At 39.4% G+C, this 18918-nt stretch overlaps 1 protein-coding gene across 3 annotated transcripts in view; it reads right to left on the reverse strand.

The window, feature by feature from the left end:
- ACVR1 (activin A receptor type 1) overlaps positions 1–18918 on the reverse strand; it is a 125171-nt gene that overhangs the window by 53812 nt on the left and 52441 nt on the right. For 2 of the 3 annotated variants that reach the window (XM_072751564.1, XM_025994234.2), the window contains one exon: positions 2444–2517. In XM_072751564.1, the coding sequence (XP_072607665.1) occupies positions 2444–2510 (67 nt within the window). In that variant the 5' untranslated portion in view covers positions 2511–2517. Of the gene's footprint in view, positions 1–2443; positions 2518–14616; positions 14698–18918 lie in introns of all 3 variants that reach the window. The other variant, XM_072751565.1, reaches the window with a different exon arrangement.

An 18918-nucleotide genomic window follows, 5' to 3' on the forward strand; every position in this document is an offset into this window, starting at 1 on the left:
ATGTGTCCTTTTCCTTCCTTGTAAACATGCTAGTGGTGGTGGTATATTAAACAGCAAAACTTTAGTGGCAATCCATTTCCACTTCAGCCAGACTGACTTGCTTCATTACATAATCTTCACTGTGACATTAGAGGGTCATTTGCTGGATTCTTTGTGCAGCTTAAGAGCTAAAAGCAGGAAAAAACAACCAATGGCATGGTTGTTAATATTGATTCATAAATGTCCTTTTCCCCTTCTCTCCTCTCCATTCTTTCTCAATTTCTCCATCTCAATTTGTACCGCATTTCCACCTCAATTTGTCATCCATTCTCTTTCTTTTCAATCATGCCCACAACCACAGCTCCACCCATGATATCAAATGAAACCAAATGGAACTGCTTACTATCACACAGAACTGGTACCCTACCTAGGGAAGGGAATGAAATTTGGAGAGACTATTCCGCCACCTTCTGTAGATGTTTTTCTACTCATCATAGTGCTTAGTGATTACACAGAGGAGGAAAAATCCTAGAAACCTGCCTGTTTTATCTCCAGATATTGTCAAATGTTCCTTGGGGAGTATAATAAACCCCAGGTGAGAACCACTATTAACCCATCAAATTTTTCCAACTCAATTCTTATTAATTCCTACAACTTAGACCCAATCCCTCCTCTGGTTTAAACACCTCCAATTCTTTTACCACATGGGATCCTTATTTTATATCTTCTTGGCACTAAAAGCATTATTGAAATGTTTTTTAACAAAACTGCTTAGAGCAAACTCTAGACTGTGGATACCTAAATTGGTTATAATAGCACTATCCAATAGAAACTCAGTCTAAAGCCAATTACGTAATATTATGTCACGTAATATTATTAGATAGCATAATAGAAACCCAAATGACCTTGGGTACAGCAATAACTTTCTAGAGGCACAATCCATGAAAGAAATAATTAATAAGCGGGACTTTCTTAAAATTAAAAACTTCTGCTCTGTGAAAGACAACGAAAGAGAATAAGAGGGTGAGTCACAATGGGAGAAAGTATGTGCAAAAGACACGTTTATTCAAAATATACGAAGAACCCTTAAAGCTCAAAAATAAGGAAACGCACAACCTGATTGACAAAAGGGTCAAAGATCTTAATAGACACCTCACCAAAAAAGACATATAGATAAGCATATGCATATGCAAATAAGCATATGAAAAAATGCTCCATATCAGATGTCATCAGGAAAATGTAAACTAAAACAGCAATGAGACACCACTACACACCTATCAGAGTGGCTAAAACCCAGAACACTGATAACATCACACGCTGGTGAGATTGTGAAGCAACAGGAGCTCTCATTCATTGTTGGTGGAAATGCAAATGGTCCAGCCCCTTAGGAAGATAATTTAGAAGTTTCCTACAAAACTAAACATACTGTACTATAACAGCCAGTAGTCACAAGCCTTAGCGTTTACCCAAAGGAGATGAAAACTGAAGTCCACAGACAACCTGCACATGGATGTTTATAGCAACTTTATTCATAATTGCCAAAACCTGGAAGCATCCAATATGTTCCTTCAGTAGGTCAATGGATAAATTGTGGTACATCCAGACAAAGAAATATTATTCAGTGCTAAAAGAACTGAGCCATCAATGCATGAAAAGACATGGAGAAAACTTAAATGCCTATTAATAAATGAAAGCCAATCTAAAAAGACTACATACTTCATAATTCCAACTATATAACTTTCTAGGAAACACAAAACTATAGAGGCAGTAGAAAGATCAGTGGTTGCTATGGTAAGGAGGGTGGAGGGAAGGGATGAACACGTGGAGCACAGAGAATTTTTAGGACAATAAGATACTCTGAATGATACTATAATGGTGGATACATGTCATCATACACCTGTCCAAACCCACAGAATACACAACACCCAGAGTGAACCCTAATACAAACTACGGACTTGGGTGATAATGATGTGTCAATGTAGGTCCATCAATTATAATAAATGTACCACTTTGGTGAGGGATGTTGGTAATGGGAGAGGTTCTACATGTGTGGGGGCAAAGGGTATGAAAACTCTCTGTACCTTCCTCTCAATTTTGCTGTGAACCAAAAACATGACTTTAAAAAAGGAGTCTTGGGGCACCTGGGGGGCTCAGTTGGTTGAGCATCTGCCTTCAGCTCAGGTCATGATCCCAGGGTCCTGGGATGGAGTGCTGCACTGGGCTCCCTGCTCAGCGGGGCACCTGCTTCTCCCTCTGCCTTCCTGTTCATGCTCTCTCGCTGTTTCTGTCTCTCCCTTTCAAATAAATAAAACCTTTAAAAATATATAATTAAATAAATAAAGTCTTCACAAAGGGGGAGAACGGAGGAGTACTGAGTGTGATAAGATTAAGAACAAACTTGTTTACAGAGAGCCAGTCAATCCGCAGGAACTTAGCCTACTCCAAATAGCTGGGAGCCACTTACCTTCCATACTAGGGGAAGGGAAGGCGATCATCATTAGCACAGGAAGCATCATCACTCCATCTACCATTGTACAACTGTGGAGGAAAAATAAGAAATATAAGTACAACAAAAAACTTAACTGCAGGATGACAAATTAAATTAAGCATACTATCTTCAAACTGCCATTCAAGGCCTTCTTACAAATCCCCCTCACATATGTCGCCTTATTTCTTGCTAAATTTAAACATATACCCTTTACATAGATCTAAGCAAACGATCTTAAGGAGTCAATCAGATTTATCTCCTACTGGTGGCCACTCTAAGGTGATGACCCTTTCACAGAGAACTCAATAGGGACGTGGAAAATTCTCAGCTATAAGGCTAAGCATTCTCAAAGAATTTTAAGTTTGGAATTTTATCTGAGCCTATGAAATGCAAAATTGGCACTAAATTTAAAAACTCTGAGAAGTATGAATAAACTGTTGTAGCATCATGTTAAAGATTAAGTGACTGAATAATTCAAGCCAAATTACTGCGTCTGAACCTTACTTCTCCTTTAAAAGAACTAGAAGTGGAGTATCATCACACAGCCCAAAAGGGGAATAACAAGGACAACCAAAAAAAAAAAAAAAAAAAACCCAAAAAACAAAAACACCTACAAAAAGTGAAACACAGAATGGTTGTCTGGGTACAGAATGGCAGTCAGTGTATCGATTGTTCACCCTTGTGATCCCGTGCCTGACTGGGAGCCACAGCTGGCTGCCACTCCCAGTGTCAAGAAGGAGGGTTGTACCACACATCACTAACCCAGGAAAGGATCCGAAGGTCAAAGATCAAAATCTGAAGTATGGTTTCTATTGAATATTTATTACTTTCACACCAAATGTTTTGATAAAAAAAAAATCATTAAACCAAACCACCGTAAGTCAGCAGCTGTATGTACTGAAAGTTGCATCTGATAAAAAATGTTTTAATTTTTTTTTTATTTTATTATTTATTTATGATAGTCATACAGAGAGAGAGAGAGAGAGAGGCAGAGACACAGGCAGAGGGAGAAGCAGGCTCCATGCACCGGGAGCCCGACGTGGGACTCGATCCCGGGTCTCCAGGATCGCGCCCTGGGCCAAAGGCAGGCGCCAAACCGCTGCGCCACCCAGGGATCCCCGATAAAAAATGTTTTAATCGAATAGAGCAATAAATAACTTGAGCCTTTGTTTGGTGTGTTCTCAGTTCCTAAGACTGTCTAGTTCAGGAAGTGTCTTCTAGAAAGAGTAGGAGTTACTAAAAAGGTGGACATGGTTTGCTTAGAGTACAGCCATGTACTACACTTTTGAGGATTGATTTAAAAATGTTATGAGGGGCACCTGGGTGGCTCAGTGGCTGAGCATCTGCCTTTGGCTCTGGGCGTGATTCCAAGGTCCTGAGATCGAGTCTCACATCAAGCTCCCCACAGAGAGCCTGCTTCTCCCTCTATGTCTCTGCCTTTCTCTGTGTGTCTCTTATGAATGAATGAATGAATGAATGAATGAATGAATGAATGAATGAATTCTTTAAAAAATAAAAAATAAAATAAAATAAAATGTTATAAAACAAGCCCTCCCCAAATTGCAAGTGTTCTAAAGCCATTAAAGAAACTACAGATTGGATATATTATTAATGAAAGCACCTGAAAGAATAAGCAAATGGTGCTTTGTGGAGCAAATAAGCTCCACAAATGGTGGAGCTGGTTATCTCTGTTCCTAGTGGTTCTTTGTTGATCACTTCATTAAGGGGGAAAAAAAAGCAGTTAACATTCACTTCAATCTGACAGGAAGCACGATCCCCAAATTGAAAATTAAAAAATACTTGAGGGGCACCTGGATGGCTGGGTTGGTTGAACAACCAACCCATGATTTCAGCTCTGGTCATGATCTCATGGGTCATGGGACAAGCCTCTCGACCAATGTGCTCCACGCTCAGCATGGAGTCTGCTAGAGATTTTCCCTATCCCCCTCCTCACTCTCAATAAATACATCGGGGTGCCTGGGTGGCTCAGTCAGAGTCTGACTCTTGATTTCAGCTCAGATCAGGATCTCAGGGTCCTGAAATCAAGCCCCATGTTGGGCTCTGCACTCAGCATGTAGTCTCCTTATCCCTCTACTGATCCCCCTGCTCATGCTCTCTCTCTATCATAAGTAAATAAAATCCTCTTTAAAATATTTGAAAAATGGATGTGCATCCAGTATCATAAACAATTAACATTATCCTGAATGACTTGAGATTCTCATTAATAATAATACAATAATGGTGTCATCACCATTTACAATACCTTAAATATTTCATCTTCAATCTTTCTTAAATTTCCGTTTTATGTATGTCTTATCATACATGATTTTTATTTTAGATGAAACTTATAACCAACATACATACTAAGAGTGCATGCTTAAAAAGCTTTTTAATGATGGGATATGTCATCAAAAGCCTTTGAAAATCACTGGACTATATTGTTCTTATCATTGAATTCCCAGTTCTTCTCTCCTTCCATCCTTCAACCCCTATTAAGGGTCTACTATGTAGTAGATGTTAGAAACTTAAAATGATAAAGATAACACAAACACGGTCCTTACTATCACAAACCTTACAAGATCTATGGTGGTAATCAAATAATCATCCAAACGGTTAGATAATTAAAAAACAAATTAAGTATCAGTTATAAAGAAACATGTTAAATAAGACCAGTAACAAAATAACTTGAGATTTTCTGGAGGACAGAAGAACTTCCCTGGGAAGGTTATACCTAAATAGGGAGAAACAAGAGGAGTAGAAGGTACCAGAAAAAGGGTAAGAGTGTGTGAGCGTGCATGCATGTGTGCATGCGTGTTTGTGTGTGTTGGGGTGGGTAGCACCCTGTGGCAGAGGGTGGCATTTAAGGAAAAAGGCACAGCTTCTTAGCTTCCACAAAGGCCCTGTGACCCGGGGAAGCCTGATGTCCTGTGGATTTATGGCATATTTCAGAAGTAAAGAAAAAAGCAAGGCCAGGTCACAGACAGCTTAGACAGAGGAGGTAAAGAGGGTGGAGAGACCTAAAAAGACTGGAGGAGTAGGCCAGGGGCAGAACCCCAGTAAGCTACAATAAGCCCAGGCAAGCCTTCTGCTCACCTCTCGCCACTCCCTGCCAACCAGTCACCTTTCGCTGGGTTCTCACAGCTGTTCCCTAACGGTCCATTTTCCCAGGCACTCTGACCAGCCAGCTTCCTAGCTTTGCATACATGATGCTCCTCAAGATTGGGCCCTTTTTTCACAGTCCAACCTGGTTAATTCCTATTCATCCTTCAAGTCTCTGATATTACTTCCTTCTAGACCGTCCTTGCCTAAACCTTCATATACCCTCATTACACGCTCACATACCACTGTTAATTTTCATTCACAGCACTTATCATAATTAATAATTATGTATTCATACCTGTCTGTGCTTTTGAACATCTGTCTCTTCACTAGACTGTAGATTCCATGGTAGCCAATTCTATAGTTTATTTTATTAATTACTACCAAGTAGATGCACATTTAATATTGTTAAATTCAAATTTTCCCTGAATTAATCATCTCAAATTTAAATTCTAAAGAATTAGCAATCGCTCCCATGTTCCAACACACAAGCACATACACACCTGCAAAGAAATTGTAGGATTAAAATATTTATCATCTCTGGGACTTTAATCTCTACAGTTTAGCTCAAGTACTAATAAAAGTCAGCAGTTAATAAGCTTCAAGCTTCAAGATCAAGAATCCTTTCACTATTGGGGAAAAAGAAAAAAAAAACAAAACTGAAAGACAGTCACCAGCGGCATTTTTTCCTGTCATAAAGCCAACAAAAGCCCATGCCCCAAAAGATATTTTAACAGATTATTATCATGCAAGCAAAATTAAAACATTGATGTAGGCTCATAAATGGAAAACAGGAAAAAAAAAAGTTATAAATTCAGTCCCCCAAACCAGTCTGTTCATAAGATAACTCAAATCTGTCAAAAAACATCTTTGGAAAAGTATATTAGCATCACTACTAGTTGCCATTTTGTTCAGTGTCTGCAGTGTCTCTGCTGATGAGGTAATTCAGCTATTAAAAATACTATCTCCAAAAGGAAAGGGAAAAAAGAATGTAGAAAGGAGAATGTTCTGGAACAAATTTCCTGGTCATATTTTAATTATAAAAAAAAAAAAAAAAACTAATGCTAATAAAGTCCCAATTGAAGCTCCAAGGGTCTATCCCCAATTTTAAAATACACTATAAAGAAAATGTTGTTTTTAAAGGTAAATTTTCATGGGGAAAAATTAGAGAGGAAGACAAACCATGAAAGACTCCTAACTCTGGGAAACAAACAAAGAGTTGCAGAAGAGGAGGAGTCGGGGGATAGGGTGACTAAGTGACGGGCACAAAGGAGGGCACTTGATGTGATAAGCACTGGATATTATACTATATGTTGGCAGACTGAATTTAAATTAAATATTTTTTTAAATAAAGGTTAATTTTCAACTACCTTGCTCTGAAGTATTTTTGGTTAAAAGTTTCAGATATAGGTTGGCAAAAAAGAGGGACTGGTGGTAGAAAAACAGAGTAGCAATAAATCAATAGTTCGGGGAATGACTTACACCAGTAGTTTTCCCACTTTTTGGTCTCAGAATAACTTTTAGTCTTATAAAATATTGAGGACCCTAAGCAGCTTCTCAATGTGAGCCACACCTATCAATATTTACTCTATTAGAAATTAAAACTGGAGAAATGTTTAATATTGCATTTGTTTTAAAACAACAATAAACATATTACCCTGTTTTATAGATTTAAAAACTATTATTTTCTCCCCAAAAAAAGTAGTATTTTAGAAAAGTGCCATCATTTTCCATTTCTGCAAATCTCTATATGTTTAGCTTAGTAGAAAGTAACTGGATTCTCATATATGAGAAGCTGCATTACATCTGGTCGAAGTGTGTGTAGAAAATACGGCCTCACAGATATATGTCATTAGAAGAAGGACCTCGCAGAACTACTGAGAAAGTCATGGAGATTCCATGGGATTCTGGACATTCTGAAAACTATTGCCTTACTCTCTATATGACCGTTCCTCCTACCATACCAGATAATCAGATGGCACCTGATATTTTAGGTTGCACATTTACCTGATACATGACAAATATACTACTGTTCTACAGGTTTAGAAATCTTATTAACTTCTCTAACATCAAAGAAGTCAACAAGTCTAATAGACAAGGAAGAAGGCATTAGACATTTTTTTAATGTAGGAATAATACTTTATGTACACAACCAAGTATTTCTTAAATAAGACTTAACCCTATGATAAAAAGGTTCTCAACTGTTCAACTACTTTAGGTTGAACCAAAATCCTTATGCAATGTTCTACAGTCAAAATGCCTAACTGAAAAACCATAGGCTACAGGGATTACAGTCTCTTATCTGAAGGAGTCAGAGTATAATAAATTCTTGCCTCCAGTATACACCATCTCCTTTCTGTTCTTAGATAAAGCCTTCCAACCCTAGTAATTGATCTGTTTTTTCTTCAGACACAAGGAAAATAGCTATTCAGAAAAAAGGTTAAAGACCTCCCATCTTAACTAAGGCACCCTCTTTAAGTCAGCACCATCTCCTGCAATGTTTCAGGACTACTCCCTTGGGAGATAGAACAGTCCCATGATATTCTACTACAAAAAGGTATATCATCAGGGCAGAACAGAACCGCTTTCCAAATCCCATGGTACTTTTTAACTCCTTTTATAGACCAGACTGATATCCAGTTAAAGAGCCACAATTTAGCTCAGTTTCTAACATGTGTGGGCTTGAGACCAAGTTTGCTCTTTTGCTCATCACAATTTTACAGCTGGATAAAAACCACAGATACATTGCAACACATTACCCCTACTGCTAAGAAATCAGAAAATATTTCGGTATTGGTCACAGAATAATCAAGAGTATAATATACTTCTGTATTCAATTTTTGGAACTCATATTAAGCAATCTAGTTGATAATCCACTATTTGAATAAAAGAGATTTATAAAACCTAGACTACAATGTTGAAGATGAAGGAAAAATTGTAAGATGAATTAAGATTCTTTCCCATCAGAAAATTCTACAAAGTGTTCATTGTCTGGACAGCCTAAATTCATTTAGCTTATCCATTTGTTCAACACATAATCTACTGAGTACTTATTCAATAGGGACTTTCTTGATACTCTCTTCAATTCAACTTCTAATGATATCTAAGTTAGAAAGAATCTTAAAAGACCAGGTTAGAGAACCCTGGTGTCTCAGTCAATTGGGTGTCCAGCTCTTGATTTTGGCTCAGGTCATGAGCTCAGTGTCCTGGGATTAGCCCCATATCAGGTTCCACACTCAGTGGGGAGTCTGCTTGAGGGTTCTCTCTCCCTCTGCCCCTCCCCCTGCTCACGCACAATAAATAAATAAATAGGCCAAGTTGTATAGCCACCCCCTCCCAATTTTGAATGACTTTTACACCATCTATATGAAGTTGCCTGCTCATCATCGGTAAGGGTTGTCACTACTTTTCCGGTTTTCTTCTTTATATCTCCATATGGTCTATGCTATGCCTTCCATAAGGAAAACAAATTCATTCTCTTTAATATAAAAGGTAAAGGCAAAGCAGGAAAAGGACTGAGAGCAATTCTGTTAATTATCTGTCAACAATACATCATTATCATCCAGCAGCAGTGGTACATACTAGCCAGCCAGATACTGTGTTTAGAGATCACATGCATTATCTCATCCCGTCTCCCCCACAAAATACTCTAAAATAATACTCACATTTATCCCATTTTTCACATAAGAAAATGGGTGGGTCAAAGTAACTTGCCCAAGGACACAAGGTTAAGCTCAAGACCATCTTATTCAACCACCACCCCTAACCTTCGTTAAACCAGCCAGCCACAGACTAGCAACCTGCTCTTACCATACTTAATATTTTATCCAAACTTCAACACATTCTGTGCTTTAACCATCTTGATTTTCCTCTTAGAAAATAATCTTTACTCATGGTTATTTGGGCCACCTTTCAATCATGCCCTCTTTCCATCCGTCTAACCTCAAAATTAATTTCATATGTTCTGCAACCTGACCCCTGAAAAAAACGATCTTGATAGGACAGGAAAACCGAGAGACACCTGGGTGGCTCAGCGGTTGAGCATCTGCCTTTTTTTTTCTTTTTTAAGATTGATTGATTGATTGATTGATTGATTTATGATAGAGAGAGAGAGAGAGGTGCAGAGAGAGACACAGGAAGAGAGAGAAGCAGGCTCCATGCCAGGAGCCCGATGTGGGACTCAATCCCGGGACTCCAGGATCACGCCCTGGGCCAAAGGCAGGCGCTAAACCGCTGAGCCACTCAGGGATCCCCGAGCATCTATCTGCCTTTGGTTCAGAGGTGATCCCGGTCCCTGGATCAAGTCCCACATCAGGCTCCCAGCGAGGAGACTGCTTCTCCCTCTGCCTATATCTCTGCCTCTCTCTGTGTGTCTCTCATGAATAAATAAATTAGATCTTTAAGAAAAGGGGGGAGGTGCGGAAGGAAAACCAAGCCACTCTGATATTGTTCATCAAGTGGTTTCTACCTCCCATCCCTCATCCCACTCCGTGGTCCTCTTGTAGCTCATATCTAAAATAAAAACAGAAATTAGTGTAAGTTGGGTACATTTGGGGAAAAGATCTAGTAAGACAAATTCTAAGATATAAAACTTTGAGGGAAGGTATCCTTAAAACAACCACCCCCAAGGAGGACAAAAATCATCCATTATATATCAACAATTCTCTTCCTTCTATGCTCAACAGGCAAAGAGAGAACCCCAGGGAAGCTTGCTCCAAACTCCAGCTACCTGGGCCTGTGGAATGGGTGAAAAGAGACAGGAGCTGTCAGTTACAGCTTGGGGGAAGAAAAGGCTAAACCAAAGCCATCATACCATATAAGTCAGGGTCTTTTCTCCAGTTCACAAATGACCTGTGAAGTATTTTTAACACCACACTGTGTCTGAACTGGCAATGTGTAAGTTGCCAGGACTTGGTTTTATATAGACTTCACTGCTGCTGGAGGGTTTCTGGAGGGGTGTTACTTTCAGAATATTAGCATGTAATTTGATCTTCCGCGATAGATGAATACAAATAGCTTCTTGGACAAGTCCTATAGAACTGAAACCCAGCCCCTGGATCAGTTCATCCTGTAGTTAGAGGAAATAATTACAGATTATTTCAGGAAAGAAAGGGTTTTGACTGAAAGAGTTACACTACAAACATTCCAGCTGTGACAGATGGACCCAAGATAAGGCCTGGAAAGGAGGGGAAAAGAACAATATAATCTGTAAGGGGTGGGGGTAGAGGGGACATGAGGCTTAATTGAATGAAAACAAGTGAAAGGTTTAAGTTAGGCTAGTATGTAAGAACCAAAGAACCCCCCGGCACATTTATTTTAATTGTTGTATACAGGACAAAACTGACTTTGCCGCACCCCTATGGATAACAACTAAGCAAAGCTTCTGAGATTCTGATGTTTTGATCACCCACTGCATTGCATGCTTTATTATCTAAAGACTAGGTTTTATTTCAACATGCTTGACTAGATGGAAACTGTCCCTCATTTTCCACTTCCTTCCCTCTGTATCAAATAGCCATGCCTCTCCTGCTTTGTTTCAACTGATAGGACCCCATCATCTCCCACTGTTTTGTTATATTCTCCTCAGAGACTCAGGGCTCATGCCTCTCCCTCCAGTTCACAAAGTGTGGCTGGGACAGTTTTTTTTTGTCTTAACCTAGTGATAGGAAGGACCCTGGTATTCCCCACCCCCATAACTCATGGATGCCTAACTACGGAGTCCATCTAAGATCCCACTGCCTCCCTAAGTCTTCAGGCAATGGCAGCCTTGGCCCTGTCTTCTCATTTCTAACTATGCCCGAGGTTTCCCCTTTCACTTATAGTGCAGAACTTCCTACCCCTCCCGTTACCAGACAAATGATGTTTCAGGCTCCTACATCGGACACAACGGTCCCAATTCTAAGACCAGTATGATTAACCTATAATAATTAAAAGGTGGGAGGCAGTGGGGGGAGGGGGATGTGAAATAAAAAGGATGTCAGCACCAGGGAGGTATCTCTCTCTCTCCTTCTCTCTTTTTTGTTTTTTAATGGGAGAAAGTAGAGCATACTTCTGTGGAAGTATTAAAAAAAAAAAAAAAGCCCACCCTTTGTACACTAGCTTGACCAAAGCCTTCCTTCGCATCCACACTACCTACACACTCAAGCCCATTCCTGTCTCAGACTTCCCCATCCCCACCCTGCATTATATTACCCTGACATATCTTCCTCAAAGCACTTAACGCCATAAAATTTGTTGCTGATTAGTTCATTGATTTTTATTGTTTCCCCCTCTCCCACTCCTCCATCCCCACACATCAAAATATAAGCAGCACGAAAGTAAAAATTCTTCCTAGCTCGTGGCTACCTCGCCATGTCTGGCACATACTAGGCTCTCCACATAAACTAAAACATATTAACTTCTTAGTCTATGCTCCCCTTAGGTTTAGGGAGAAGGAGGTGAGGTTTAAGGAACTGTATACAGGCTGGCAAGGAAATGACTGGGGGAGGGGAGTGCTCCTCATCATCAATTTAATATAGTAGCAACCAGGTATTTGAGATAAATTAAAAGATATCATTTGTAACTTGGAATTCAGTTTTCAAGGGTGTCATCCAAGAGAAGCCGCCAAACCAAAAGACGGCTGGCAGACTCCGGGTATACCAGACAACTCCCTGGTGGACAATATCCCATTTGGAAAGGACTGCTTGGATCTCTAGTTGCAGACACCAGCTGATCTGCCCAGAGCCATCCCCAGTGACCTCTGAGACAGCTTCTGTAGCTTGAAAATACATCTTCTACAAGTCAGAAATTGACATATTATCTCCTCCTCCTACCCCCAGTCTTCTAACAGTTATTGATGCTATTTGGAAAGAAAGCCATGCTTCCATGCCTATTAATAACCTTCAGAAAGAACCCCAAGGAAGTGTCAAGAGAAAAACAGATCTGGCTGGTGGAAGCCAAAGATTCAATCAGAGTTACAATTAGCAATTAATAAATTTGAACAAAAAGAAAGTTGTAACATCTTCTGTATCATACGTTATCTGTCCAGGAGGCTTAAAACAAAACATTTCGCCAATGAATTCAAGAAACGTTCAACCAAGAACACTGGTCTTTACAGAGAGGAACACTTTTAAGAGGCCCCTTTATCTATTTAAATAGACCAGCACCACCTACTAACTTTATCTACACATCAGTGATCCCAGGGAATTTTGCCTACAAGGTGGGTATCATTAAACCTCTATAGTTATTTATTTACCTCTTTATAAAGTTTCTTCAGGTGACACCTCAAGGAGCCCCTATATCAATCTCCTCTAAAATAACGGAGTAACGAATTAACTCTTTCCAAAGACTTTTCTCGGTGGTCGGTCTTTCTCCTTCCCGACTAGATTAATGGAAGTGATTAATGGAATTCTCTCACAACTTCGCTTGAAATATGCTTTTGCCAGTCGAGCAGCTAGAGCAGAATCAGATAATTGTGGTATGACTCAACAAATGCACAGCTGTTCATTTAAATATATCCATCAAAAGTATAAATATGATCATGAGAAAGAAAATGAACTGTGTACACAGGGTCAGTGTACAAGTTGAAAGAGTTAGCACCAAAGTAACCACAAGAGACAACACGGGGAAGGGGAGACGGAGCTAGGAAGGACTCCACAAACTGGCTAGAAAAAGACCAGAAAAACCAATGTAACTGAAAAACCACTCACCCAACCCAAACACTCACTGGCCTAAATAAGAAATTAATGGCAAATTAAAAGTAAAAATAAGTGTACTCTACTCTGTGGGGAGAAAGAAATGGAATCTAGGAGAGCCTACAAGGCAGAAATGAAGAACCCAATCTGGTATTAAAACAAAACAAAGGCCTTAAGGCCGAGGAAAACAGGAGGAACAGGATTCTCACCTCAGTCCTCTCTCCACAACCTCCAAAGACTGATTATGAAATCCTGCAATGTGGGAATCCCTCCAATAGTCCCAAAGCAAATAATTGAAAAATACTGCCCCAGACCAGGCAACATTTTTGAGAGGCTCTGTGTACATGAGGGGGCCCCCTGAACACAAGGGAAAGGAAACCAAGAGGAGGAAAACAGAGGATGTGAAGAGGAGCCAAGGGAGCACTGATAAAGAGAAAAAAGTGCCTCAGGGGCCCTGAAGACCTTGTTCCTTCCTTGTTCCTCAGGGATGGGTCCCAAAGGCCCATCATAACTTGAGAAGCAAAGGCATTGAAAAGACATGGGTGCCTCTCCTCTTTTAATACGTAATTCAAGATAACAACAAATGAGTATCTAATAATCCATGATGATTTCTAAGCTTTCCCTGAACTATCAAAAATCAAGTCCTTGCCAAAAAATAATCTCTCCGGGAGTGGGGGGCCCATGCTTAGCCTGACTACTCGGTCATCTTGCCAGAGAACCATTCACGGTCTCCATATTTACAGGCAAACCCCTCTCATATTCTATAAGCGACAGCTATTTCAACAACCGCCCTGCCTCCTGCCTCAGCCCCTAGTCCTCCCACAGCTACCCTCCTTCATCCTTCACAGAAAACGTTCTGGAAAGAGCAATCTAGAGAGCTCCTTCCACATCCTCCCTCTCCTCCATCCAGTCCATCACCAAATACCTCTTTGTAACCCCACCTTATCCTTCGGGTCTATAAGGGAGCTTCTTCAAAATGTGGATTCTCAAGCTTCAACCCCAGAGATTTTGATTCAGTTGACCTGAGAGGAGGCCTAGGAACCCCCGAGCCTACAGCAATTCAAGGGGTGCTGAGGATGCCGAGGGCGGGCTCACTTGCCCATTCTGCAGTGTGGCGTGCAGGAGCCCTTCTGTTTCCGGGCTCCTCCCTGGCTAGGATGCAGAGGCTCTGCTCTCTCTGGATCTTTACTTTTATGGTTTGGACCTTCTCAGTTTCCTTAGATGGGGTTTTCCCCTTCTGCCACCCATCCCTTAAATCTTAGTTTTCCTCAGGGCCTCACATCTCAGCTCCCTCTTCTCATTCAAGATGGTACCCAACTCCTTAGCTTCAAGACCGCTGAGCAGAGACTTGAATTATCACGTGGAGAATGGAATCACCTGTTCTTTACTCATATCGACCCCTCCTCCACGCCACTGAATCCTGATGACAGTCTCCAACCGTATGTCCTTGTCTTTTCACTGTTTAAAAAATTAATTTAAAAAAAACTGTATTATGTATATTTCAAATTACATAGAAACTGAAAAGTATTAAAAACCCTATTTTTGACCTCCCAGTTTTAAGCACCATCCCACTACCCAGTTTCAAAAATAAGCCATCTTATTTCCTCTAGTCTGCCCATTTTCTTCCTGAGGTATTTTAATGAGAATCCCAGATGTCACATCATTTCACCCACAAAATTCTCTCACGAATAAAGACTTTTTCTAAATACAACTATAAAATCAACATCTCACCTAACAAAATTAAAAGTATTCCTCCTCCAAATATCATCTAAAAGCTAATCAGTGTTTAAATTTGCCCAATTTTCAACTATAAACATCCCCCGCAACCCCCCCCAACACCCGCCAAAAAAAAATTGCAGGGAGAATGGGAACAGCATACCAATAAGAAGTTGTTTTCATTGCTTTTCAGTTATTATAACGAGTGGTTCAGTGTTAGGATTGTGGCAGTATTGAGAATACTCTGTGTATAATGTGGCAGAAAGCAAACGAGTTACTGTGGTACATTCAAATTCTATCATCTCCTGCTGTTCTGGAGAACCAGAATGTTCCATGTGAAATAAAGGTAATATAGAAAAGGTTAAGTAAGAACCTTAGCAAAAGAATTTGAATTGGAAGTATCAGTATGAATTCATGAAGTATTTTATATGTAGTTATCCTCTGTCCACTAAAAGGCCTAGAAACAATGACCTACCCAGGAACAAGTATTCTTGGTGCCCAGAGAGTGGTGTTAAAACACTGCTTCTCACTAAAAGAAAAAGAATAAGCTGAATTGAACTATGAGGTTGCAATCACCAAATCCAGCCAGTAGGAAATTAGAGGTCACATGGATGGGTTCTTCAACAGATAAACCTTAAGGAAAGGAAAGGGGTTGCAGGGGGAACCTGAGGTTTAAGAGGCTTAAAAAGACATAAAAAGATGTGCAAGACTAAAGTACAGTGGCTAGGTATGCACACATGGGTGATAAAACCATAAAGAAAGGCACCAGAGCAATTACTATGAAAATCAAGAAAGCAGTGACTTCTGGAGGGGGAGAGAGGCTATGTCTGGCATGGGACATGCCAGCGGCTCAAGGGAGACTGCTAATACTCTGTCTCCTGATCCGTGGGGTAGTCACAAAAAATATTCATCCTATAATAATTAAATTATGTATGCTTTGTATGGACATCTGTGTCTGTGTCTTATTTTACAATATAAAGATAAAAAGAAGATAAAAACAGAATGTGTGCTGTTAAAAAAAAAGGTGCAGACTAACATTCGCTCACACACACACACACACACACACACACACACAGGAAGTAACAACAGCACTGCATATGATGTATACACGCAAAAATCTGCCCAGATTTATGTCGCAAATAAGTTTTTGTAATAAACTTCTGAAATATCGACTATTTTTTATCTCCAAAGGAGAACTGTTTTTTCCAGTTCCAACTTTATCCATTTTTAATAGAGAAATAGGCATCAGTTACCTAGTCATAATTGGAAATCAAGTATTAAATAAAATTAACACAATATCTCATAAGTTGGTGCTTTTTCTCTTACTTCAATTACATAAGTTTGATGGGTCAAGAATATAGAAAGATTGTAGAGTCCAGATAATGTTTCCCAAACACTGCATAACATTATCATCAAACAAGAAAAATTAACATCACAAAGATGTGAGCACTCGAAAAGTATCTATACATATAACACAACCCCAATCATAATATTAGCAGGCTTTCTTCTTAGAGAAGAGGGGGTGGTGACTAGATAGGAGTATTTTAAAGTTCATATGTTTTTTTAAAAACCCCACACATGAAAACAGACCCGAGTATTCTTTAAAATGGAACTTTAAAATTCTGTTAAAGGAAACAAAATATGAAAATTTTGCAAAATGGAACTATCCCCATCACAAGGAAAAACACAAATAAGCTCCAAGGGTTAAAAAAATTGTGATCCTGGCACACACTTGGGCAGAGAGATCAATGAAACTAAATGGATACCCGAGAAATAGACCAAAGTGTCTACAAGAATGTATATATAATACAAAAGAAATCAAAGGAGAAAAGCTGGGACTACTCAGTAAAATTGGAATAACTAGCCAATGTAACAAAGACCACTAATTTTCCACTAAATATTCCTTCTTGGCTGCTTCTTGGGTGCATGCTGACCTGCAGAGATTGCACTCTCCACTCTCCCTTGCAGCTAGATGTGCCCCCAAGACTAAGTTCCCACCAATGGAAGTAGAAGTGGTGTGTGTGCAACTTCTGATCACCTGCCCTGGACTTTCTCCTTTGTCCTTCCCACTGAGGGAGCCCAGATATGTTGCAAACCATCTATGACCATGCAGATAACTACAGTGACAAGCGAACAGAAGGAACATGAGTCTCAATGCCTAGTGGAAATGGGAGGTTCTGCTGACCTGGTTTGCTCACACGGGGACAGTTAAGTGAGAAAAAAATCAACTTCTATGTTCTTTGAACCACAGCATATCCCTTGGTTACAGCCACTCAGCCTTTTCCTAATTAACAGAGCACCTAGAGAAAAATTAAGTTGGATTCATACCTAACATTCCGGATGGATCAAAGATTTAAACCTAAAAACCAAACCACACGACATATAAGGAACCGTGAGATAGGTTTTTTAGCTTAGAAATGGAAAAGGTCTTTTAACTGTGATACAAAATCCTGAAGCCACAGAAAGTTCATCTATTTAGCTCTACAAATCCTTTTGAACATCTGTTATTGACTGTCTCTTCCACTACGATGTAAGCTCCATGGAACAAGAATTAGGATGGGTTTTCTTCACTGTTATATATACTGCTACCTAGAACAAGTGCCTAATACGTAAGAGACATTCAGTAAGTATCTGTTGAATGAACTGGTAAATTTAAGTATATAAATTTTAAAATAATCTGCACAGCAAAATATTTTTGTACAAATGATAACATATAAATATCACTTATCATATTCAATTTTATTAATACATAGGAGCCTCCTTTGAACTGATAATAGAAAGATCAATAACCCAATGGGAAAAGAGCCAAAGGATACAAACACAGGGGGAACACAACAGGAAATACAAATGGTCTTTAAAATTATGAAAAGAGGGACGCCTGGGTGGCTCCGCGGTTGAGCGTCTGCCTTCAGCCCAGGATGTGATCCTGGGTCCAGGATCGAGTCCCAAATCGGGCTCCCTGCAAGGAGCCTGCCTCTCTCTCTGACTTTCTCTCTCTCATGAATAAATAAATAAATCTTTAAAATAAAATAAAACTATGAAAAGATTCTCAATGTCAATGAAAATAAAAATGCAAACTAAAGCTACATTAAACCATCATTTGTCACCTATCAATTTGGCAAAGAAAAACACCTTGACAATCACCCTGTGATCAGCAAGGGTATGAGGAAGCAGCGTTCTCATCCACTGCTGTTGAAACCTAAAACTTCACAAACTCAATGAACTGAGCAAGTTGTCAATAAATTTGTACCAAATTTAAAATGTGTGCACCTTTTGATATACAGCAATTCTACTATTAGAAAAGGATCCTACAAATATGCTCATGAACATGTTTGAAATGCTACCTGTACAAGTTTATATTCCCTAGAGCCTTGTTCATAATAATAAACAATAGACCACAAGTGATCTAGACCGCCACCAACATGGCACGGGGTTAAATAAATTACAGCAAATGTCCACCGTGGGATAATAGGCATCCACTAAAAAGAATGCAGTATTAATATGGAAGATCTTCCAAGAAATATTTTCTCAGTTAAAAAAGGTACAAAACAGTATATATTGTTATCATCTGGGTTAAAACACACACACACACACACACACACACACACACACATACGAAACTGCAATAATCTATAGGTTATGTGCTGATATAATATATATGCCCTGAAATCTCTGAAAGAATACACAAAAAATTAGTAACAACAGTTGCCTCTAGGAAAAACAACTGGGCACTTGGGAGATGGGAAGGACTAAAACTTATTTTTTCACTCTTTCGTAGCTTTTTAATCTTACAAACACTGCTTATATCACCTTCCTAAAAATAAATATTTTATAAAGGAACAACAATACAAATATTCATACCCAATCCCAGATATCTGAAAACTTCTCTGGCGATTCTCACTGTCAAACACACTAGGGAACCACTGACTGAACAATTTTAACCCTGTTTCATAATTAAGAATT

Source organism: Vulpes vulpes, chromosome 3 (genome assembly GCF_048418805.1).
Source record: "Vulpes vulpes isolate BD-2025 chromosome 3, VulVul3, whole genome shotgun sequence".
In the NCBI taxonomy this organism is placed as follows: domain Eukaryota; kingdom Metazoa; phylum Chordata; class Mammalia; order Carnivora; family Canidae; genus Vulpes; species Vulpes vulpes.